This window comes from Pelodiscus sinensis, chromosome 7 (genome assembly GCF_049634645.1).
Source record: "Pelodiscus sinensis isolate JC-2024 chromosome 7, ASM4963464v1, whole genome shotgun sequence".
NCBI classification, from domain to species: domain Eukaryota; kingdom Metazoa; phylum Chordata; order Testudines; family Trionychidae; genus Pelodiscus; species Pelodiscus sinensis.
The window spans coordinates 12006121-12030334 of NC_134717.1; the positions used below are offsets into that span (position 1 = coordinate 12006121).

The 24214-nt window shown below is 43.2% G+C and overlaps 1 protein-coding gene across 1 annotated transcript in view; it reads right to left on the minus strand.

The window, feature by feature from the left end:
- Positions 1–564: 564 nt before the first annotated feature.
- Positions 565–24214, minus strand: part of LOC102456104 (protein mono-ADP-ribosyltransferase PARP14) — a 53310-nt gene continuing 29660 nt past the window's right edge. Inside the window, exons 9-19 of the mRNA XM_006137650.4 lie at positions 23618–23854; positions 23074–23295; positions 21677–21770; positions 19860–20009; positions 17608–17670; positions 16017–16184; positions 14254–14472; positions 13549–14154; positions 10277–10422; positions 8109–8283; positions 565–5103 (exon numbers count right to left, since the gene is read on the minus strand). Coding sequence (XP_006137712.2) covers positions 4814–5103; positions 8109–8283; positions 10277–10422; positions 13549–14154; positions 14254–14472; positions 16017–16184; positions 17608–17670; positions 19860–20009; positions 21677–21770; positions 23074–23295; positions 23618–23854 — 2370 coding nt within the window. The 3' untranslated portion in view covers positions 565–4813. The remainder of the gene's footprint in view (positions 5104–8108; positions 8284–10276; positions 10423–13548; positions 14155–14253; positions 14473–16016; positions 16185–17607; positions 17671–19859; positions 20010–21676; positions 21771–23073; positions 23296–23617; positions 23855–24214) is intronic.

Genomic DNA, 24214 nt, shown 5'->3' on the forward strand with positions numbered 1-24214 from the left:
AAGCAAGGAGAGAATAAGTGTGGAGAGCACACAGCTGGTTACTCAGTAATCTGGTGTGATATTGTGCCCATCTTTTATGTTCTTCTGCCGTGCAAGGCTTGCACCCTCCCGTGTTCCTGCTCCCTCCACCTGGCCAGACACCCTATTCCCAGCCTGCTTCTGCATCCTACCTCCCACTCAGACCTTGCAACCTATCCCCCTTCTGCATCCCACCTCCCTCCCAGATCTGGTACCCCATCCCTATCCCACTCACTGGCAGCCCTGTCCCATACATTGAACCTCTCATTTTTGTCCCCACCCCAGAGTCTAAGGGGGTCCATAAAATCTACTAACTTCTGAAGCCTAGAAAAGTAAATCGGGCCTATGGGAAGCCCTGAACCTCAGTCCTCCCTGTCCCTTCCCTTCACCCTATGGAGCTGGAGCACCTGAGGAGTATCAGTTGGGGGCCACATCAGGGAGGGCTGGGGTTTTTTGGAGATTTTTTGCTTTTCACTTGTGTGGTTCCCAACTGATTTTCTGTGGGTCAGTGACCTCTGACTCAAAAAAGGTTCCCTACCCCTGCCATAAAGAAAGAAAACATTGAAAACTTTTGCATTGGACATGAATTCTTTATTTAAAATGAAGTTCGATAAACTAACAGGACAAAGTTAAAACACTTAATCTATTTAATAATTTAAATTAAACTGTTCTCCCCAGCTGAAACACAAGCAAAATGGCTTGGGCATAATTATGTTATGTATTAGCAATTGTAAGTCTGCTGAAAAGTTTACATTGATCCAGGTTGGTCACAGGACAAAAAATTTGAGAACCAGTGCCATAGAGCAAACTCATTCTATTTCTTTCCCTGTAAGTGGTTTAAATGCCACTACATGGGACAGGGAACCACACCCAATAAACACATCAGCAGGGGAATTTCTAATACACACCCTGGAATATCCCATCACTTCCTTCTCACTGTGACTAAGAGGAGAGTTTGTCTTTATGAAGCTTCTTATCTATAATTGACACTTTTAGGCCTCCTGCTGGGAGCAGCCCTCTGGTGGGAAGTGCATGTGAGATATAAAACTGCTATAAAACTGGGAGCCCAGCCAACCTCTGAAAGTGTCTTTCTCCTTCTCAGTCAGGGATCACAACAGTGTGGGTTTGTTTTGTTTTGTTTCTCATTTGTGTGTGACCCCCAACTAATTTTTCTGTAGGCCAGTGGCCCCGACCCAGAAAAAGGTTCACCACCCCTAAATCAGTGATTCTCAACCAGGGATACGTGTACCATTGTGGGTATGCAGAGGTCTTCCAGAGAGTAAATACATCAGATAATCCAGATAGCTGCCTAATTTTACAACAGGCTACATAAAAAATACACAAATTGCGTAGCTTATTTCAAGATAGTCTATTTTGAAATATGGCGCTGTCTCCTCAGTGCCAAATTTTGAAATAGACCACTATTCTGACAAGTCCCCTAATCTTTTTGGAACGAGGTTTACAGGGATGTCAGAATAGCATGCCTATTATTTCCATTACATTTTGAAATAATAGGCGTGCTGTAACAATGTAGAAAATGCTATTTCAGGATACTAGACATATCGCAAAATAGCGCTGCAGTCTAGACATACTCTAAGAGTGTAGTCTTTTGCTTATTTGGGCCTATTAGACATAGGTAGAAAATGTGGGTGGTTAGGCGTTTAGTAGATTACTTCCCTGTAGCTGTACACATGAAAACATTGCAAAACAAGCCAATGATTTAAAACATGCATATTAAGCGGCGAGGAGTTCTGTGGCACCTTATAGACTAATAAGTGTTGGAGCATAAGCTATCGTGGGCAAAGACCCACTTCATCAGATGCATGTAGTAAAAATTTCCAGAGGCAGGTATAAATATGTAGGCCAGAATCAGGCTAAAGATAACGAGGTGAATCCAATCAGGGAGGATGAAGCCCACTTCTAGTAGCTGATCCTGAAGTGTGAAATGCATATTAAGAGTTCCCTGTGAGCTGAGTGCTTGGGTGCTCACCCAAGAGAGATTCAAATGCTGATTAGCAGAGCTAGCTGCCTGGCAACTCTCCCTGTCCCAGGCAAACTTCCACACCAGGGTCAGCAATCTATGACATACATGCCACAAGCAGTACATGAGGTGGGAGCTCTGCCTTTCCCCTCCTCCCCCCATGCAGCCAGGAGCCTGTGACACTCTTCCCTTAATGTGTACATCTACACGGTGATGTACAAAAAATTCTACTCTAAGCCCACTCACCTCTGCAGCAGCACTCGCTTTCCTCCTGCTCCTGGACGGTGAGTGGCATGGCTGCACCCACTGGCAACGGTGGGTGCAGGGCCTTGTTGGAGGGAAAGACTGGTTGAGGACTGGGGGGCATTGAAGCTGCAGGTGGGTGCATTGCTGCAAAAGATGTGTTGAAGCCGTGAGTGGGTTGGGGACTGAGTCAGGCCCGGAGCCGAATTCGAGGGTGACTGCTTGGGCTTCTGCTCTGGCAGCCATGGCCATGTTGGTGGCCCGTTGGGGCTGAGGCCACATTGTGGGATGGCTGTTGCTGGCAGTTTGGGCCTAGAACATGTGGTGGTGGGGGGGCAGATTGCTTCCATGGCGTGCTGAAGCTGTGGGTGGGTGGGCTGCTGCCAGGGGCACATTGATACTGCGGGAGGGTGGATTGGGAACTGAAAAGCATTGAAGCTGCAGGCGGGTGGGTTGGGGACTGGGACAGGCCCGGGACTGCATTGGGGGTTGGCTGTTTAGGTGGCCACGGCCACATTGGGGGTTAACTGTTGCTGGGGCTGAGGTTGCATGTGGGGCAGTTGCCACTGGCATTTGAGCCCTAGAACATGCGGTGGATGGGAGGGTTGCTGCCACAGCTGGGTTGATTGCTGCCAGGGTATTGCAGCCACGGCTGGGCAGGTTGCTGCCAAGGGGTTGAAGTCATGGGCAGGCTGCTGCCAGGGGTGGGAGAGTTTTTGAAGCCCCAGGCTGGCTGCTGCTAGGGGAAGGGTTTGAAGCTATGGGTGGGCAGGTTGCTGCTGGTGGGAGGGGGGACGTCTGAAGCGATGGGCAGGCTGCTGTTAGGGTTGTGTGGAAGCCACAGGAAGTGAGGTGCTGGGGCTTGGCGCTGCGGGCAGGTAGACAGGGACGAGCCCATGGCCACATGGGGGAGGGGCCGGAAACGGAGAGTGGCGGCGAGTTGGGCAGCCGCTCTGGCATATGCTGTAAGTTGACAAAACCTAACTCAGAGGATCGTGTCCTGCTTAAGTATCATACTACAAGCCTGAGATCGGTGAACACTACAAGGCAAAGTAAAACCAAGGATCACACTAACTGGTAAGATCTGCATCTTAATTTATTAGTGAAGCTAGTGTAAGGACTATTAATTTGACTTTAAAAAGCATCACCAGCATGCTGACCTGTAAACAGAAGCGAGTAAGTTAAATCTTAGCACACCACTTCTGAAAGGGTGCTGACTCCTGTTCCACACACTTCTATATCCCTTCCTCTCACCCATGACACTGACTTCCAATCTTCCTCCCCAGCACTTATCCTCTTTCATTCCTTTGCTTCCAATTCCACTGTGATTATTTTCAAAAGACTTTCCTGTAAATCAGTAGCTTCGGGGGGGAGGGGGGGGGGCGGGAGCCAAGTTAGTCTGTTACAGGAAAAAACAACAACAAATGATCGGGTAGCACTTTATAAACTAACAAAACATGTAGATGGTATCATGAGCTTTCAGGGGCACAGCCCACTTCATCAGATGCTATCTACATGTTTTGTTAGTCTATAAAGTGCTACCAGACCATTTGTTGTTTTTTTTCCTATAAATCAATGTTTCTCAAAGTGGTCTGCAAAATTACTTGGAGAAATCTGTTAAATAAACACATCTGAGTCGCCACTTACCAGCACTGTGGCCACGGAGCCTCCTGACTCCAGTTCACCCTTTGCAGCCAAGGGGAGCAAGATGTCTAAGACTTCCAAAGACACAGGCTACAGTCAGCCAGGGCCATATGGATCACAGGGCTGAAAACCACTTGTCTGTACAAGTGGAAAAATCCTCTGAGTAAAGTTGTTTTACAAATCCAAAACCTAACATCTTCACATTCCATATTTTGTTGCTGAATGATGGTAACAGTAACAGATTTATAACAAATACAAAATACTGCTAACATTTTCTTAGAGGTATCATACAACATGCAATATCCATTTATTGCAACTAACTTAGTTTTACTGCAAGCACTTATTAATAGGATGTGATGACAGCTCGAATGAAGATACAGAGTAAAATTGTTCTGTAGTACAAGTGTTCAATATATTAGCATCATAAGGCTTAGGACATTCTCTTATTAAATGCCAGTATTCCAGGTTTATTTGTACTTTGATTTACAATGTTAGACTCTGGATGTAAAATATAAAACCTCAAGAACTGAATGCCTGGCTTCCAGAATTATAAATTGTGCACAGTCATAATTCTGCATAAGAAAGGCTAATAATTAAATTGTGTTTGTATACCATACAAGATTTTTTTCATTTAGTTGATATACAATGCAATTGAGCAGTTTGATGGAAAACTGCACTCAAAACTTAAAGCAGCGTAAATTGTTATTACTGTTCTAGTAGTTGCAAATATTTTTAAAAGCAGGCTCTCTTGTTTTGACTATTACAAAATTATATTTAACTTACTGGGCATATCAAACTTTAAAAAAACCCTAACATTTTATTATGTTTTACTATCCTTCATTGCAATGTTTCTCTCTTTAACTTATTATTTTGTATGAATACCTTAAACATAAAGATTAAAAATCCCTTCTGTGTAACCAAGAATGCTTATTTAGTGAAAGTAATAAGATATTCTGGGTAAGCCTGAATGTCATTAAATATGACAAACATTGATGGATTGTTTATCTTGTCAGTTACACTATCAAATTGATCCGTAGGATCGGTGTTGTTTTTTGGTGGTGGTGTAATTAGTCCTGTATTTCCAACACAATATTCTCCAACTAGGACTCGGGCCAGGTACATATATTTTTTCCCATTTCCATCTGGTTTTGAGTAGGTATCTTGGGCAGAATAATTGGCATTGACAGCAAAGTAGGTTCCATTCCCATAGCATGCAGCTGTGAGCAGAAAGAGAAAAGTTTAAGAATTTTTCTATGACCAACAATCATTTGTCTTCACTTTGCTATAACCCAAGATACATACAACCTTTGCCAAACCTTGCCATGAATAAAAAAAAATGAACATCTGAGGGGGTGGTAACCTGGAGCAGAGAGTTGGGGTGTGGGAAGGGGTGGGGTGCCAGGTGCAGGCTCTGGATGAGACACGCTTGGCTAGGCAGCTCCTGGCCAGCAAACCAATGGGATCCTCAGGCAGGCTCCGTGCCTGCCACAGCCCTAGGTTCAAAGCAGACCACACGTTGGACTGAAAGGCTTGGCAGGCTGGATTTGGCCCGCGAACTGTATCTTGCCCACCCCTAATCTATAGCTATACAGCAGAACTATCAATTATTTAAACTGCAGTGTGTGATGTTGTACAAATGCGACATTTAGAAATATACCCCAATTGTGAGCTCATCTGTAAAAAGTGGGGAGTTTCATAAAATGTCACAATAGCTTCTAATAATAAATATTGATGGGAAAAGTATTTAAAGGTGCACGAACAAAAAAAAAGAGACTGAATTAGTTGAAACAAAAAGGTCTTCATATATAATTCAAAGATTGTATTAAGATCTTGCCCAGCAAATAATTGTGGGATCAGAAATCAATAAACCAAAACTGACATGTAGAACAGTAAGTAAGTAATTGGTGATCAAAATAATAAGGGGGTGGGCTATTCTACCCAACACTCCATTTTTGGGTTCATAAAAAAGATACTTGGGGAGAAGGAGCATTTCCTTCCTCTGATTCACATAGGTCCTCCTATCACACAGAACAATGACTTGGGACTGTGTGTTGGTGACAGGTAGTACCCTGCGGATATCCGTGGATCATTTTTGCAGATCAGGATACCAATTTTGTATCCACAGGTAGTGACACGATTCACACTAGGGATGTAAATAATCATTTAATTGGTTAAACTGTTACACAGTTAAAATTGTAACATTTAACCGGTTAACCGCCTGTCTGGCCTGAGTTGATCCAGCATGGCTAGGGTAGAGGAGAGCCCTGTCAGCCTTCCTGGGCTGAGTCAGACTGGCCAGGATAGGGGCATGGCCAGTGCCCCCACGAGGGCCAGAGTCCCACCAGGCTGCTTCCAGCATGCGCCAGTTATGGCTGTGCTTTGGGCTCTGCAGAGGCTTATTCTGCAGAGCCTGCAGTGTGGAGCAGCAGCCAGCTCTCCAAGAGCGGGACCGGGAGCAGGCACACATGGGGAGGCAAGAGTTTAACCCATATCAGGCAACCGTTTAAACGGTTAAACTCTTACCTCCCTAATTCACACCATATTTATTAATAATCCTAGAGACTGGGAGCTGACTGCCATACACATACCTATATGCCAGTCTACTTAGGCAATTGTACTGTGCCTGTAGATTGTTTTTGCACAGCAAGTACAGAGAGACAAGAACTGCAGGATCGTACCTAGACAGTAGGCCTGGTTGAAAATTTCCATAAAACCATTTTTTATTAAAAAATAAGGCTTCTGACCAAATGATTTTTTTTCACAAAGAATGTTACATTCTGCCAGAAAAAAATTGATTTTTTTTTTAAGTCAAAAAACCCCAAATGCATAAAAACAAAGTTTTTGGCATTTGGCTGAAAAATGAAATATTTTGGGCCAAAAATTAAATATTTTGATTTGGATATGCTGCCACTGTTGCCTTCCTCATTCTCCTTTGTGTACCAAGATCTGCCCCCCCCCACACTACATCTCTCATGACACACCGTGACCAGAATATCTCACGATGTAACTCCCTTCTGTAGAAGGCGACTGATGAATCATGGGAGATGCAGTCTGACCGGGAATCTCCGTCTTTGGGGAAGAATGAAACATGGGGCATCTGAACAGCTGCTCCCATAAGACACAGCAGCAGCATTTCCAATTCAAAACATTTCTGTTGTCCAAAATATTTCAGGTTTTGATTTTTTTTCCCCCCACTAAAATGTTGAACTTTTCTGGAGTTAAGCTCTGAGAACAAATCTATTTTTCTCATTTTCATCATAATTTGCTGTGGATCAAGAGTCAGTTTTCTGGCTCTCTCAACTGACTTTGGAGATGGCTAAAAAAAGCTTTTCTTGGCCCCTAAACATACTGCTCAAAGTGACACTAAGCCATACGAAGAGGATATATCCCCCTCAACCTGCTCTCTTCACAGTGACATGCCCAGACTTTGGCTAGGCCCCTAGCCATACCAGCTTACTAGCTAGCTGCAGTTGTTCTGCATGCTGCCTGTGGTCCTTGGGTTTCTTAGCTGCCATTGCAGCTGACTGCAAAATGCAACTGCAAGCCATAGAGCTGGAGCAAGTTAGCAGGCAACACTGAAAAACTCAGCCCAGACAATAGGGGGTTCCTTTAAACTGACAGCTTTCCATACCCACCAGTCAGTTCCCTGGGGCGTGAGGCAGCAATATCTATGCCCAGTATCACAAGAGGTGCCATGAAGGAAGCAGCAGCCCACGAAGCACCAGTGAGGCAGGTAAGGGCCAATGGGGTTGTGGGGATGAAGTACGGAGAGGGAGGGAAGGAGAGGCATGGATCTCAGACAGCAAAAAGGAGCAGATACTTGTGGGTGCGGTCCTGTGCCCTGTGGGTCAGACTGGACAAGAGATCTGGGGAATGAGGGCTCTTGGGACTGAGGAAGGAAGAAAATGGGGGGAAGTGAGGATCCCTGGAAGAAGCGTGGCAGGGGAAGGAGAAGAAAATATTCGGAGACTACGAGGTGTTTGCTCTGAGATCTTCTGATGAAAGGAAGTGTAGAAATGTTAAGAATCATTACTGTATTACTGCTTCCAAAGAACAGTTGAGGCACATAAGGATTACAACTTTATACAGCAATGAATAGTCTCCAGGACCAGTACGATCATTGTGCATGAGACAAATATATAGGCAGCATGATAACCTTACACCTTGTCATCCTGTTTTGTCCCAGGCTCATGAAAACAACAAGCTGTACATTTCACATTACCATTGATTCCGGCGTAACTGCGATTAAATCCCTTGTTATTAATAACGGTTAATGAGGTACTCGTTGTTCCATGAAACAGAAGCTTCTCATTGTTGGTGTGGCCATTTTTGGAATCCATCTCCTGCTTTTTTATTTGGTAGGCCCGCCAGTAGTATGGATTTTGTATCCTTTCAATCTACAACATTAGAAAAATGAAATATTGATCATGTCTAATACCCTTCACGGCATCAAATCAGAAAAACATGATGATTAATTATAAAGGGGGACTTTCTACACTATTTATAGTGATATTCCCCTTGAATAGAGTAATCCCCACTAAACAGTGTAATGCCTCCAAAGTGACATGGGTATAATTGATTTTGTGGCTGGCACTGATTGTGTGATGGTGATTAATTATGATAAATACAGCACTCGGTATTACATGAAATTGAAGCCTCTTGTTATTTGTGCTGTCATATTTGAAATCCGTTACCTGCTTCTTTATAGACAGGTTTCAGAGGGGTAGCCATGACAGCTCATGATACCATCTACATGTTTTGTTAGTCTTTAAAGTGCTACTAAAATATGTTGTTGTTTAAGTTTTTATAGACAGGGTTGCTATTAAGTAAGGATGTGGTATGTGGTACGCTCTCTATCTACAACGTTAAACAAATGAGACGTGATACTGCTAATGACCAACATCTTCAATTAAAGCACATTGATATAGGCATTGAGAGCAGCAGCTGGCCCACAATATGACAAAGTATTCCACTTTCCGAGCTCCTGTAACTTGTCTTTTTTTATAGCCGGTTAGGAGGATATCAAAAATATACAGACTATCCCATAAGAACAAGCAGTAGCAGGGAAGCAAAATTCCATTTAATTGGTCAACCGTTTAAACAGGTTTAACTGGTTAAATGATTAAAGGGGGCATGGGAACAGTCCCCGACCTTGCAGCCTGGCCAGAGCAGCCCCTGCCTGTGGGGGCACCCGGGCTTCCCATGGACAGAGCAGATGACCAGAAATGAAGAGGATGTAGGGGGGGATGAAAAGGAAGGACAGCACATCCACTGCTTTTTAGCAGAGAAAGGCGGATCTGTGCTCCTGAACTCTTCCTTATTTTAGCTTCTAGCTTGCTAGAAATTTAACAACAATGCATTGCTATACTCCACAAGCATATCATGGAGTAGTCAACTAGACGATTAACCAATAAGCTGAGGTAAATGATGTACCACTAGTCACGAAAAGCAACCGGTGAGTGCGATTGCACCAATTACACATTAGAAGATCTCAGCAGAAATGTGGAGGTTCTAGGGGAAATCTCCATCAAACAGTAAAAGTTTCTGAAAGGGGTGTGCTGGCCATTCCCTAAAAACACTCAACAGGGACGGGGCCATCAACCACCTCTTACTTACGACACTAAGGTGGCGAGATGATCTGAAAGCTTTTAACGGACTGATGGGCTTTCCTCTCAAGAAGACCCAGAAACTCAGCTGATATAAACTGACATAAATCACCTTGGCTCCATTGAACCCAGTGAAGTTGTGTCAGTGCTCAGATATAGGGGAAGAAAGGTAGTACGGATAACTTTCCATAACTAGCCACTATTCTCAGCATACCACTGATTAGACTTATTCCGAGAAGCAATCTCACTGGAAGGTTGAGCAGATTGACTTTACTAATCTTCTGAAAACTGGTGCTACATATGTGATAGTTTAGCTTCCTTTTTGAGCTTCTTTGTTCAAAGCAATATCAAAATCCACATGTATATTATAAATAAAGACAGATTAGGAAAGGATATTCTCGGCTTTATCGGCTCAAAGCTGGGCAAGAAGGCATACATTTGTAACAGTGAGGGAAATTAACAAATGGAACAATTTACCACTTGTACGGGTGGACTCTCTCTCACTGGCAATTTTGAAATCAAAGTTGGATGCTTTCTAAAAGATCTACTCTATTCAAAATTAATTGCTTTGGGGAAGTTCTATGGCCTGTGTTACACAGAAGCTCAGACTAGATGATCACAAAGGTCCCTTCTGATCTGAAATGAGAGCGTCTATTAACCATTCCTGTCCTATCAAGGAATTGTCCAAATTTAGAAATCTAAACCAACTCTTCTTGCACCCTTCGTTATTATCTAAAGTAGTTTCAGTCACCAAGATATATAGGCTCAGAAACCAGTATTTTACCTTTTCAATTTTGAAATTTGCACATGTCTGTTGAAACTGTGTCTGAACATCCTGATATTCTTTCATTTCTGGATGTAGCAGCACCACTTTGACACGTTCTTTTTTCATATCACACCAATCTGCAGGGAGAGCTACTGACACATTTCCTGAAAAGTAAACATTGTGTTAACCTTATTTACACTCGGTTCCCCAGGTTATGCAGTCATGTGCCATATTACAAACTCTTTCGGAAAACAGAACACTCATTTATTATCCAATCCCTAACTAATGTCATTCTTTTCAAGAACATGCAAAGTGCTCCACTTAGGAAGGAACAATCAGTTCCATACATACAAGATGGGAAGCGACTGTGTAGGAAGGAGCATGGCGGAAAGGGATCTAGGGGTCATAGTGGATCACAAGTTAAATATGAGTCAACAGTGTGATGCTGTTGCAAAAAAAGCAAATATGATTCTAGGTTGTATCAACAGGTGTGTTGTAAGCAAAACTCGTGAAGTCATTCTGCCGCTCTACTCTGCACTAGTTAGGCCTCAGCTGGAGTACTGTGTCCAGTTCTGGGCGCCACATTTCAAGAAAGATGTGGAGAAATTGGAAAGGGTACAGAGAAGAGCGACAAGAATGATTAAAGGTCTAGAGAACATGACCTATGAAGCCAGGCTTCATGAACTGGGCTTGTTTAGTTTGGAAAAAAGAAGATTAAGGGGGGACATGATAGCGGTTTTCAAATATCTAAAAGGGTGTCACAAGGAGGAAGGAGAAAATTTGTTCCTCTTGGTTTCTGAGGACATGACAAGGAGTAATGGGCTTAAAGTGCAGCAGGGGAGGTTTAGATTGGACATTAGGAAAAAATTCCTAACTGTCAGGGTGGTCAAATATTGGAATAAATTGCCAAGGGAGGTGGTGCAATCTCCCTCTCTGGAGATATTTAAGAACAGGTTAGATAGACATCTGTCAGGGATGGTGTAGACGGAGCTTGGTCCTGCCTTGAGGGCGGGGGGCTGGACTTGATGACCTCTTGAGGTCCCTTCCAGTCCTATTATTCTATGATTCTGGATCAGATTTACTGATGCACCCAGGCTATATTCTTCCCTTCTGGTGGCTCAAAGTGGCCATAAACCTATATGAAGGTTCACAGGTAGCCCACCAGGGGTGCATCTACACAGCAACATTATTTCACAATAACTTAAAGTCCGCGTCAAGCTGGAGGACTTCTTACTCCGACTCCTGTAACCCTCATTGTACAAGAAGTAAGGGAAGTCTAAGGAAGAGTGCTCTATTTTGAAATAAGTGCGGTGTAGACAGTCCCAATTTCAAAATAAGCTACACAACTGACCTAGCTCAATTTATTTCACTTTAAGCCCTGCTGTGTAGACATACCTTAGCTTCTCCTGTGCCACACGCCTCCCTGGGCCAAGTGGTGGCTAAAGGAAAAGGGGTGAGGATGGTTTGTTCCCTAGCTGCTAGAACTGGAATCAAGAGGCTCAGAACTGAGGGAACTGTAAAGGTGGCTCCAAGTTTTCTACTGACCCCAGCTCAGCCAAAGTGGAGAATATGATCCAGAATTTTCCACTTTGCTCCCAATCTGTTCCATCCCTTAATCAGATACATTTAACGGAGGTTTGGGATATTTCAAAAAGTGCTTACTCTTAGCCAGACTCCACTTTGTCATCGTCATATTTTTCCATATTTGTATTGTGGTAGTGCCTAGACACTACAAGGGAATTTGTTTGTTGTATTTAATGTTTTCATTACATCAAGAAAAGAAAGATTGTGCAGACCGAACAATGATCAAATTAAGGACGGCAGCCCAGTCTTCCAACTCTAAATATTACTCTTCAGAGTAATACAGGGCCTACAGATTTGGCCCTCCTTAGGTTTTTACTCAGCCTGATTGGGGACTCAAACTCATATTAAACTCACTGGAAATTTAGCTAAGTGAGGACTGCATCAAAATTAATAGCAATGTCAATACCATATCCATATTCCAAGGACATTAAAGGGCCACACTGATACCATTGCTCAGTTTCCACACAATCCTTAAATAGGTAAGCTCCCATCAAAGTAAACATGATTTTAGCTGACTATAGACTGAGTAAAACCTGAATAAGGACTACTGTATTTTGACACACTCTTAGATTAATCTATATTAGGGAATACTAAACTAGTCTGCAATGCACTTATTGCTGAAGAAGAGCGTTTCACAACCCCTCCTTATGAATTCATGACATGGGGTGAGCAGAAATGTCGACTATGGAAAGGTTTGGAAACAGACATAGCCCACCCCCTTCACCCTTTTCTTGGCTCTGTTTCTGGAAGTGATGGGGAATGGGAGACAGCCACAATTAATCCTGGCGTCAACAGGCATCTGGGAGAAAAAGAAGGGGGTTTCCTTATCAAACTAAATATGGCTTCTCTTTCCCTCAAAATATAAAGCCCAAACGCCACTGCAGCTGCCTTTCTCTGTTTTTGTCAAAGAGGCTAAGATTTTAGCTGCATTGTTAATTGGTGTGAAACGGACCTGCATTTAAGGCAAAAGATCCCTCTGTTTAAATCCCCCTCAATCATGTCTTTTCAGGAATGATAAAGATTACATTAAAACCGAAACTCTCTCCAAGAGGAACAAGAATAGAAAAGAAAAGCAAACCAGAGTCTTCTGAGAGAACAATGATCACCCTTCATAACTGTAATTATACTATTCTTTAAACAAAGGAACATTTATACTAGTAGGGACAGATGATGAACAGCTCCCCTTAGGACTATGTCCTTATTATATATGCTACAATACTTAGAGGCTACAATGCCACTGTGCTACACACACTACATATTTAATAGAAAGATCGCTCCTGCCTAGAAGCATTGATATAATCCAAATTAAGATGCGAGAACAGATGGATACAACTGAAGAGGCAATCTCAGGATAAGAATGCAGTGACTATGATCTATGCAACATGTGGTGGTCATAGCACACCAGGTTCCTAGTTGTGTTCTTTGTAGACATTTATTTTCTGTATTTCTTACAATCCAAGTGTAAGAAGTTCATCATCCTCATCTCAACTCACAATCCTGGGTTTAGCAGGCCAGTGCTCAAACCACTGAGTTCTCTCTCCCGCTAGCACTTTTCCCAATTCTCCAGTATATGGCTGGCTACTCAGAACTCCAGATGTGCAAAGGAATTGCTACTTTTTGTGTCCCTTGTACATTCCCCCCACAGCTCACCCATGGTAGGTTAGATACAACACGGCCCTAAATAACACCAAAGAGTTTTTATTCACCTTCATCTTTTGAGACTCGTTGAATGGCCATCACTTTCCCTTGGTCATCTATAGCACGTTTTTTTACCACATTCACTTTGTAGTGTTTATTCTCAAAGGTAATGTCAATCTCTTTTTGGTTTACTACTGAAGCATCCTCTAAGCGTAGATTGGTTAGTTTGTCAAAAGGCAGGTACTGGTTATGTTTGAAATATTGCCACTCAACTAGATTGCTGAGAAGTTCTGCCTTGGATTGTTCTTCTTGAACCTCTCTAACTCTTTTGATCATGTCTTGAATTTCCAAGCTAGCACGCAAGACATCTTTGGTAACACCAGAAATTCGAATGAAAGGCACAAGCTCCTTGCATTCCAGCTGAATGAGTATATGCAGTTTCCTCTGGAGTTCGGCCAGTTCCTTACATTGCCGTTCATCAAAACTTGAAATCCATTCATCTGAGATCATGTTTTCATCCTGTTCCTTTAAAATCAAGTTTTTAATCCAGGATACAGCGTCTTTCACATTTTTTTGGCTTTCACCACAAATCTGAAAAATGGTTAGCTCAATTTTCTTCTGCAAAACCACTGCTTGCTTTTTTTCTGTAGTACGTTTTCCAAAGCCCAAGAATGCTGCAATGAAGTATACATACTTGCAGTTACTTAGCTGCTAAAAGTTAAAATCAAGCTTATGTAGGTCTCTACTTAGAAATGAACAAGACCTCTACTTACAAACAAATTTTGACAACAAGGACTCTGATGTAGATGCTTCAGGTACATTAGTAGTACCCTCTCTTTTCCGCATACTTGCAAGGAACACACTCATCAGTTGTGGCTGGAAGATGATAATTTTAATGTGTTTCACAGACTGAACTGATTGATCACTTGCAAATTCAACTATAGCATCCATCATGTTATTAGCAACTTCTTCTGGGTCAATACCTGCTTGACCTGTAAAATATAACAATACAAAAAAACCCATATAATTATTACAGTGTGTTGAAAGACACTGCATGCAGATATAGTTTTCTTCAAGTGATGGACCCATGCACAACTAGATCGTAAATACAGGGCCAATCCTTCATTCTTTGGTTTCGATTATTCTCATTCATTTGAATAAATTTTGGATACTAAAGGAATGCAGAAGCAGGCCTAATGAGAATAGGCTCATATCCCATCCATATATACCCTCTTCCTGCTCCTACCAACAACAGCTGAAACTCTCATGGACTTCAGTCAGAATAGGGATAGGTACATGGATACCTTCCAGAGGGATGTCCATGAACATCAGGCTAACTGAGACTAGCATTCATAGTTGTCTCGATAGTACAGGTTGAACTTCTCTAGTCCAGAACACTCTGGTCCAGAAACATCCGTTGTCTGGAATGATTGTAGTTAGCCAAATGTCCACTTTTCATGGGAATAGCCAAGTTTCCTGCAGTCCCATAAAGTTTGTTTACAGCCACCAGTCGTAACTCTCAGTGTTCTACTTACAAACAAATTTTGACAACAAGGACTCTGATGTAGATGCTTCAGGTACATTAGTAGTACCCTCTCTTTTCCACATACTTGCAAGGAACACACACATCAGTTGTGGCTGGAAGATGATAATTTTAATGTTTTTCACAGACTGAACTAAGGGTACGTCTACACTTGCTCCCTAGTTCAAACTAGGGATGCAAATGTAGCCGACCGAAATTGATAATGAAGTCGGGATTTAAATATCCCGCACTTCATTACCATAATCTCGCCCACGCACTATTCCGCTCACCAGCTGATTCGAACCAGAAAGTGCGCTCCAGGACGTGTTAGTTTGAATCAAACCCTTTGGTTTGAACTAACATTACTCTTCATTTTTTATTCGAACTAATGTGTCCTGGAGTACACTTCCTGGTTCGAATCAGCTAGTGAGCAGAATAGTGCGTGGGCGAGTTTATGCTAATGAAGCGCGGGATATTTAAATCAATTTCGGTGGGCTACATTTGCATCCCTAGTTCGAACTACGGAGCAAGTGTAGACGTACCCTCAATGTCCCTAAATGTCCTCTTATCAGCCCAGGAAGCAGTGGAAGTGCTGGTAATGCTGCCAGCCAATAATGATTTTCTGTGATCCAGAAAATTCTCAAGTTTGAAACTGGTCAGGTCCACAAGATGCCAGGCTAGAGAGGTTCAGCCTGCAATAATATATGGTTATTTTCAAGTCACTAATGTTAAAATATAGCAGCCTTAAATCACCTGGTATGGGTTTTCATATTTAAGCTAACAATAATGATTTGCAGCTTTCTTATTCCAAAATCCTTGCTGACTGCTACTAGCCATTATTTAAATGTTTCAACACCACAACAATTTTCTTAATTGGAGAATAAACTTAATAGGAGAATAAACTTTTCAGGTAAATCTCATCCTTGGCACAATGATGTCAATGGAATCACACAGGATGAATGTGGTCTCAAGATGGCTAATTGGTTTTAGTTTTATTTTCTAAAGAAAACAAACCTGTTCCAATTGCTGGGAAAGCAACAGATGTGTAGCTATTCAGTTCACACTCCCGGAGCACTTTGGAGACCAAAGACTTGGTATCATTCTGGGCAACAAGATGGATGATTTTTTTGCACTTCAGGTTGCCTGGTTGCGTAGTTATCAAGTCATTGTGAGGTTGCGAGGCTGTAAAATGAAAGAAAATATATAAGGCATGACAAAGTGATAAAACCTTCACAATAGCACAAACCCTTCTACCTCATCCTCACCCCACCTGCCTGTATTACCCTTTCCTTACGTCCCAATCTCCTTCTGTACCAGATTCAAACCCTCCACCCCCACTTTCAAGGCCACAGCTCATCTTCTGTCCACCTCTTATCTGATTTTTGTCCTCAGCTTATTCTGTGCACTCAGAAAACTTGCTATAATTCAGCGTTGTACTGGTATCCTACCGCAGCTTGGCACCTTTTCTCTTTCAACCCCTTCACCTGGACTCTCCTCTCTGGTTCTGTGGACTACACAGCCTCAGTCCTCTTCAACTCTCCCATCAGCCCACTTCCTTCAGCTGCCTTTCAGTGCTAACCTACACATTTGCCTCTTCCCTGACTTTTTTCCCCTCCAGTTGTGTGTACTTAAACATGGAGCTCATAATTTGTCAGATCTTTATCTTCTAAGTGCTGTATTTCTCATTTATTGATGTATTTATGTCTAAAATTAGACATAATACAAGTTCTACTGAGGTGGGAACTTTTTTACTTGTCTCTGAACCATACGGAATATGTAGTGGATTGCAGATATAGGCACCAGGATTATTTTAGAGCATTGAGGGGCAAGCTATGCTAGAGAATGGGCTGCATGGGTGGCCCTCCACCTCAGTGGGCCACAAGATTTTCTTAACCAAGACATCTCCTGTCAACTACACTTGTGTACCTAGCATTTGTGGGATGTGCTGATAGAACCACAGCAGCGCTCTGACTGGATGCAGAGGGTTCTTACAGTCAATATTGTGTGCAAGCAGCAAGCATCTCATTTCATGTGTCCTTGCTTTAAGTGTGTATTACTTTTGTAATACTTGCAGGAAAAAAAACTATGAAGATGAAAACCAGCAGAATTTGGCAACCCTGCGCATGAACAAACGTAAACAAAATGTCTCACGGCACGTAAACAAAATGTCTCACAGAACCCCAATCGGCCTCATGGGGCCCTTCGGCACAAGTTGCCCACCTCTGCATTAGAAGCACAAAGTCTTATGAAGTTGCTCCTGGATGGTGCAGCTTATTTCCAAAGACACCCTCCAACCCTTTGTTGGTTGCCCTGTTTTGAAAGGTATGACAGGCAACAACAATATGAGAGAGAGTGAAGAAGATTCTTTTAATTTACTTCTATGCTGGCATCTTTTAAGGATTTTGCTTTATACTTTATTTTAACATCTCTGAAGATGTTTTACAAGCATCATATTAATTAAGGAATTGTGAAATCATGGATAAACGCAAGTACAATAGCGGGTTAATTTTCAGCAGTAGTATGCACCCATCACTCCCACTGCCTTTAGTGGAAACTGGAGGTGCTCAGTGCCTTAGAAAGTAGGTCAAAAATATCATTTTTATACCTAGCTCAGCACATTCTGCTTCAACCTGTGGTCCAGCACTTTCTAGAACTGCCTTGGAGACACCTTAAATAAGAAAACCCACATTAGTTTGACAAGTCACATTAATAGTACTGTTAAAGTCTCACCTAGGTTAACAGGACTAAGTACCCAATCTCTCTTACTTCTGGCAACAGAATAGGCTAAATTTTTTTTTTTTTTTTTTTTTTTTTAAACAGAAGCCTACATCAGATGCCTCTTAAGGCATCTGCCTGTTCTTCAAAAGTGCAGAGTACCCAACAGTTGCCAATGGGCAAAAACTGTTGCTTCTTTATAGATAAGGCCTATAAAATTTAATAGGGGAAAAAACCAATAGGTTTCTACATAAAATTTAAGTTTATCATATGTAAAAGAGAAAGATTTGCTTTCTATGGAACGTTTAAACCTTATGCAGATGATAACTGGGTCACAGTAGCTTGCTCCTTGAGGGCTGCAGAGCCTAGGGCCAGTGAGCCCTCATTATTAAAAAGCACACCTAGGTTGGATTAAACAACTCCCAATTTAGGCAGCAAGTGGCTGCATTGAATGAGGAAACTCATGAAACTACAGGAAATAAGGAACCTAATCCCAAGAAGCCACCACAGTAAAACTCCAACGGTCCGGCATCTGATGGTCTGGCACTCCTGATGGTCCGGCACCATCAGGAACCCGGAAGTGCTCCGGGCAGCCGGACCATTGGAGCTGCTCTGCCCCCAGCTTCCCCGATTCAGCCGCTGCTAAAACTGACCAGTGGCTGAATTGGGGAAGCCGGGAGCAGAGCAGCTGGAGTGCTGCCGGGTAGGTCCCCTAGCGCTGCCCCTCGGGGCTGTGGGACCAACCCGGCAGCACCCCAGCTGTCCCCGGTTCAGCTGCTGCTGAAATTGACCAGCTGCTGACTCTAGGAAGCCAGGGACAGAGCTGCTCTGCCCCAGCTTCCTGGAATCAGCCGCTGATCAATTTCAGCAGCAGCTGACTTGGGTACACCTGAGGCAGAGCAGCAGAGGTGCTGCCAGGTTGGCCCCCGCAACGCCGACGTTTGGCGCCACCAGACCAACCCAGCAGCGCCCCAGCTGCTCTGTCCCAGGCGTCCGGATTCAGCTGCTGTTGAAACTGACCAGCGGCTGACTCCAGGAAGTCCGGTGCAGAGCGGCTCTGTCTCGGGCTTCCTGGAGTCAGCCGCTGATCAGTTTCAGCAGTGGCTGACTTGGGGACACCTGGGGCAGAGCAGCTGGGGTGCTGCCGGGTTGGTCCAGTAGCGCCAAGGAGCGGTGCTGCGGGACCAACCCGGCAGCACCTCAGCTGCTCTGCTGCAGGTGTCCCCGATTCAGCCGCTGCTGAAACTGACCAGCAGTGGCTGAATCAGGGACTCCTGAGGCAGAGCCGGACTATCGGAAGGGGGGGCTATGAGGGGGTTTGGGGTAGCATCCCCCCACCCCACCCCAGAGCCCTCATAGCCCCCCCTTCTGATAGTCCGGCATATCTGATAATCCGGCACCCCCTGGGTCCTAAAGGTGCCGGATTATTGGAAGTTTACTGTAATTGGAAGCTCCAGCTAGATCAAGCCTGGGAACAGCTTGCCAAAGTGGGAAAGGCCCCTGGCAGGAAGGCCTGTAGAGTGAAGTGGAAACTGCTGGGAGCAAGCAGGCTCCAGGAGAAAGACTTGGGATGTAAGGCTTCCCTACTGAGGCTACAGGCAGGAAAAGTTTGGGAATGATCTGACAAAAGGGTAAAACAGATAGACTGCATTTTGGAACTCCTTCATTTAGATGAATAAACTTGGACCCCTGAGAAGGGTGGCAAATGGATCAGAAATGCCTATGTGGAGTTTGTTTCAAAAGCCTTCTGAGGGAGAAATTGTTAGTAGGCACCACAGAGCCACCCGGTTATGGAGGGGTACATGGAGGCAGCTACCCTATTACAAAGAACATAACAGATAATGATATCCCTCCTATAGAATTGTATAGGGAAGTTTAAACATTCTAGAGAAAGGATCTCATTTTTATAGCATTCTATAAGATTTTTCTAAACACTGGGGCAAAGAGTATTGTATTTATAACAAATTATTTCAAAATACAGATACTTCGTAGTACAGTTTTCCTAGTTTGAAAATGCCAGTGCACAAGGAATTTTAAAAAAATGGCTTGTATAGACTGAAAATTCTTCCCACATCCTATTACACATGCACTTAAATTACTCAGAACGTATTTCTCATTGATTTCATTCACTAGATAAAGTACCTGTTTTGAGGTTAAACAATTTATTTGAAATGTTTACAATGACATCTACTTTTTCCTTTGTAATGTCTCCACTTGCTATTTGGAATATAATGGAACCAATCTGCATTTCATGCACATCCTGTCTGGGGGCTGTAACGGGCCCAAAGAAAGCTGCAAAGGAAATTCAAGAAATTAAAATGGATAAATGAGTATCTCAACAAAGGTTCTATTCCCTAGATTGAGGGACTCACCTGCCTCTATGTGCATTTAATGAAGAGCTCGTTGAAGTCTGATTTTTAGTCTTAGTCTGTCACATTTTCATGGAGAAGACTACAAAAATACCCAGTTGGCAATATAAAATGAAATCACATTCCCCCAGACAAAGCTCAGGTAACTCAATGGGAGAAAGGTGGGACAGGGAAAAGAGATCCACCCCTGATCTGGGTCTAAGGCACACAGCTTCAAAACAACCCATCCTGCCGCAATTGCTGCTCCAATAGTAGCTACAGCACTTCACTACCAGTCTGTTGGAGCCTCTGCTTCTTTATAAATGCAGAATCCCTGGACTCTGTTTTTACTGTTCCATCACTGCCCTCCAAGCTGGGTTGGCACAAAAAAACACTGTTACAGTGAACATGAAGTGGAGATGATCCCAGCCTGATTGTACACTCATCCAACAGTGGGCCAATATGGAGTATTTGAGTGAAAATGTGATTTAATATGAAAATAAGCCAACTTGCAGGTTCTCATTTTTTTCAGTGGCCTTTGGGCAGGTTCTCTGCTCCAGGACAGGAATTCCTTATCTGTATATTAGACTTTTTTACACATTGAATTAAGTGTGCAGTATTTATCCTGTTCTTTGTAATTCTGTCTGGACAATGAAAAAAATATTTTGTTTCACATTGTTTTTTGGTCAGTCTTACTTTCTTATGGAATGTCCACTGATTTTAATATGAACAAGACTGGCCCCATGGGATGTATGGTCCAGTAATTCACCCAGCTTCACAGATGGTAATAAAACTGTTTACACCTGCTCAGAAACTGTGTTAGTTGGTACGGTAGTAAAAGTACTTGTGCCCTATCATACAACAACTTCCAAATGCTGGTATGACTGGTGGTGTATCATGGGAAAGATTTTACTAGTGTACACAAACCTACTGCTGGAGTGAATGTCTCACTTGTAAATGTAATTTTCTGCCTTTATTCATATTTACTAATAGGATTATCACTGTCTTACTCTGAACAGTAGGACTAACACATTCACCAAACCAATATTCAAAAAATATATTTGAAAAAAAAAACAAAAAACAAAAAAAAAACCTCTTAGAATTGTCACCTCTCACTAGAACAGTGGTCCCCAATGCGGTGCCCGCGGGCACCATGGAGCCCGCCGGGGCATTTGTGCGCGCCCGCCGACAACCTGGGCCGGCCCCGCCCCCAGCGCGCGGCGCACGGGAGGTGCCAGCCCCAGGCACGCGACATACACCAGCGCCGGGTATGCGGCGCTCGGGTGGCCCCAGCCCCGGGGCACATGTGGGTGCTCAGGCGCACGATCGGCACTGGTGCTGGCCCCAGGCGCGGGGCTCGGGCAGCGGCGCCGGCCCTGGGCCCACGGCACAAGGCGCTCGGGTGGCCCCAGCCCGGCCCTGGGGCACATGCCGGCGCTGGCTGCAAGGGCATCCCGGTCCCCTGGCGTGCCCCCGGACACGCGGCTCCGCCCCTGGGCGCCTGGCGCGTGAGTGGCCCCACCCCCCGGGCGCCCGGGAGCCTCTAAAGGTTGGGGACCACTGCACTAGCATATTGATAAAATTTACAAAACTTTAACCATATGAACTTACCTTGTCCTTCCTGGGTACTTTCTGGCAGAGTCTTGTGCACTTTAACACTGGTAATATTTCCACTTGCTCTATTTTGCAGTTCATCTGAAAATGCCTAAAGGGAGAACCACTATCACCACCCATAGGCAATTGTTTACAGTTTTGACAGTAAAATACAGATTTGAAAAGTACAAATTAAATGAAAAAATATTTAGAGAAAACTAAAGGTGAACTAGCTACTGTCCACTGAGCAATCGTATTCAATACAGAACAGAAATAGTGATAAATTGGAATAATAAAGGAATCATGACTCCTTTAAAATTATGAACAAGGGAGACAATTTGGCAAATTGCTTCAGGTTTAACATCTTCAGGCAGTACAGTGAAAGTCTAATTAGCATTTCATAGAGTGTATAGACAGAGGGCTTATTCCCAACTTGAGTGATAACTCACTCCTGTCCACACAAAAACCTTTAAAGCTTAAGTTTAATGGTGCTTTTAACTCCAGTTGGATGGTCCATCTGGGAGGATAGGCAGTGGCTCTAGCTGCACATCTCATCAGCTGTGAACATAATAACTATAGGACTCTTGTGCCGCACAGGGTAGCTGCTCTCACACAAGTAAGCTCAAGAGGAGTTGAAGTGTAGAGAACTTGAGTTAACTATTCAGGGAAGACAGAGCCAGAGAGGAGGGGGGGGGGAAGAGAATGCTACCTAAGGCTGTACATGAAAGGTTCACATGACTCCATGGGCTAAGAAATATTTCAGCAGTAACCTGTGCCAGCTCCAGCAAAGGAGAAAAAAAAGTGCGCAGGAAAGACAGGTGACTGTGCATGGAAGAACAAAAGGGCAACTTTACATTCTATATTCCAAGGGTAATTCTATCAGAGCAGGAACAGTAATTGTCTCAAGACGGTGCATGAATTATCCAGACGGAAATCCATGGATACTCTCTTGGCTTCTGTGACAATGAGCACTTTTACTCCTGCCCACGTCCAAAGAAGCATAATTTAATGTCCTGCAGACCAAAGGGGAATCTGACACTCGACAGTGACATGACACACACTGTCTGTCTCCAGTAGTGCTTTTGCTCATAATGCTCTGGCACTAGTGAAGCACTACCAGTGGTAGGCATGGTGGAAGCACAAAGTAGATTGGCAACTCATGTTTCTGCCACTCTATCATTTAGCTTTCGGTAGTAAAAATGCCTTTGATTGGCTTGCACTAACACATCAACTATTGCTACCAGTAGCGAAGCTGCACTGGTGCTAGACAAATAGTGGAAGGAAGATTGACTATTCCTGGTGGAGAGGCAGCAGGGAAATAAGGATGAGACTTCAGGAAACTACTGACAAAACCAGTGTAATCCATTCCTTAAGCCCACACATAACAGAAAGCACAGTAATAGGTGACAAATTACCTTAATATTTTCTGTATCATTTGGATGCAACACAAAGTGAACTTCCTGAAGAGACTTCACATTTTTGCTACTACTGAATTTGAACACCTGGTCAAACATTAATTTGGCAACAAAGGGCTTAGGAAATCCTAAATTCCCAGTTCCAATTGCTGGGAATGTGATGGTATTTAAAGACAGTTTATCAGCAATCTGAAGACATTCCATGATGATGTCTCTTAGGAGCTGTTGAATCACAACAAAGTTCACATTAGCAAATGCAATTCAATATTTTTACTAGTATTTTCATACAAAATACATCACAGTTCAACATGGATTCACATATATGAACAAAACAATGGCCATACTGGGTCAAACCAAAGGTCTATCTAACCCCGTATCTTGGACTAGATTCATCATGAGCTTAGTCACATCAAAAAATTAAGAGAGCTGACCACAAGAAATACTCTAACTGATTTCAATGTTGGATTCACGTTAAATCTACATTACTGCCAACTGAGAAGCCCATTCAATCAAATGAGGATTAGGAAAATAAAAAGCCTTCTACCTTCTGTCCAGATTCTTGCCCGTTTTTCCATCCAGGAACAATGGCATGAAGCACAAAACGGCAGCCCAGGTTGCATCCATCTGTTTTGAACACAGACCCTTCACTCGCTACTTTTTGTAGGCCTTCTTCAGACAGTTGTGCTTGGAGCTTTGGGCCTGCCTTGCTCAGCAAGGCTCTAGAGAGTGGACCTTTATCAAGCTGTAGATCTTGGGCAACACTGTTTACGATGATATCCGTCTTAAACAAAACCAAATACCCGTTATAAAATTAAAACCTGAAACATTTAAGGCCAAGTGACTATACCAGCACCTGCAGATTTAAGAAATAACAAAGCTAATTTAAAAGTAGCAATCTGGAATAAAGCAAATCTTTTGGACAAACTGTATCAATGTATGCTCACTTACACCTACATCACTGCACTGACTTTTGTGGGGCAACCTGGGTGTACTAGAGTGAAGTTTGTCCCTTATGTAGAAGTTCATATTTTACATAGAATTATTGGAACCCCATGTTCTTACCCTACTCTCATCTGAAAAAAAGCTATATACAATACTCCTAATTCACATTCTCATAATGATCCTGCTCATGGCTGCATCT